General features: G+C 56.7%; 1 protein-coding gene across 1 annotated transcript in view; it reads right to left on the reverse strand.

Annotated features, from left to right (window-relative positions):
• The window catches only part of FNBP4 (formin binding protein 4), a gene marked incomplete at its 5' end in the record, with an annotated part of 4037 nt that extends 3804 nt beyond the window's left edge, over nucleotides 1–233 (reverse strand). Inside the window, 2 exons of the mRNA XM_010154663.1 lie at nucleotides 11–36; nucleotides 192–233. Of these exons, the coding sequence (XP_010152965.1) occupies nucleotides 11–36; nucleotides 192–233 (68 nt within the window). The remainder of the gene's footprint in view (nucleotides 1–10; nucleotides 37–191) is intronic.

Raw genomic sequence — 233 nt, forward strand, 5'->3', positions numbered from 1 at the left:
AGTGGGCTGCGGAGGGGCCGTGATGGCATCGATCTCCTGCGAAAGCAACATCACAGCGTGAACTTCAAATCCCAGGGGAGGTAAAGCGCTTATCGGCGATGGAGGGTAACATCTCCGGGCCTGAAACAACCCTGGTTTTGCCAACCCTCTCTCTTAAAAGGAGAAATACACCCCCCCGGAGCCACACTAACCGCCAGGAAATCTGCCAGCGTGCTGTCGATATCAGCCGAGGG

Source organism: Eurypyga helias, unplaced genomic scaffold (genome assembly GCF_000690775.1).
Source record: "Eurypyga helias isolate BGI_N326 unplaced genomic scaffold, ASM69077v1 scaffold32760, whole genome shotgun sequence".
NCBI lineage: Eukaryota > Metazoa > Chordata > Aves > Eurypygiformes > Eurypygidae > Eurypyga > Eurypyga helias.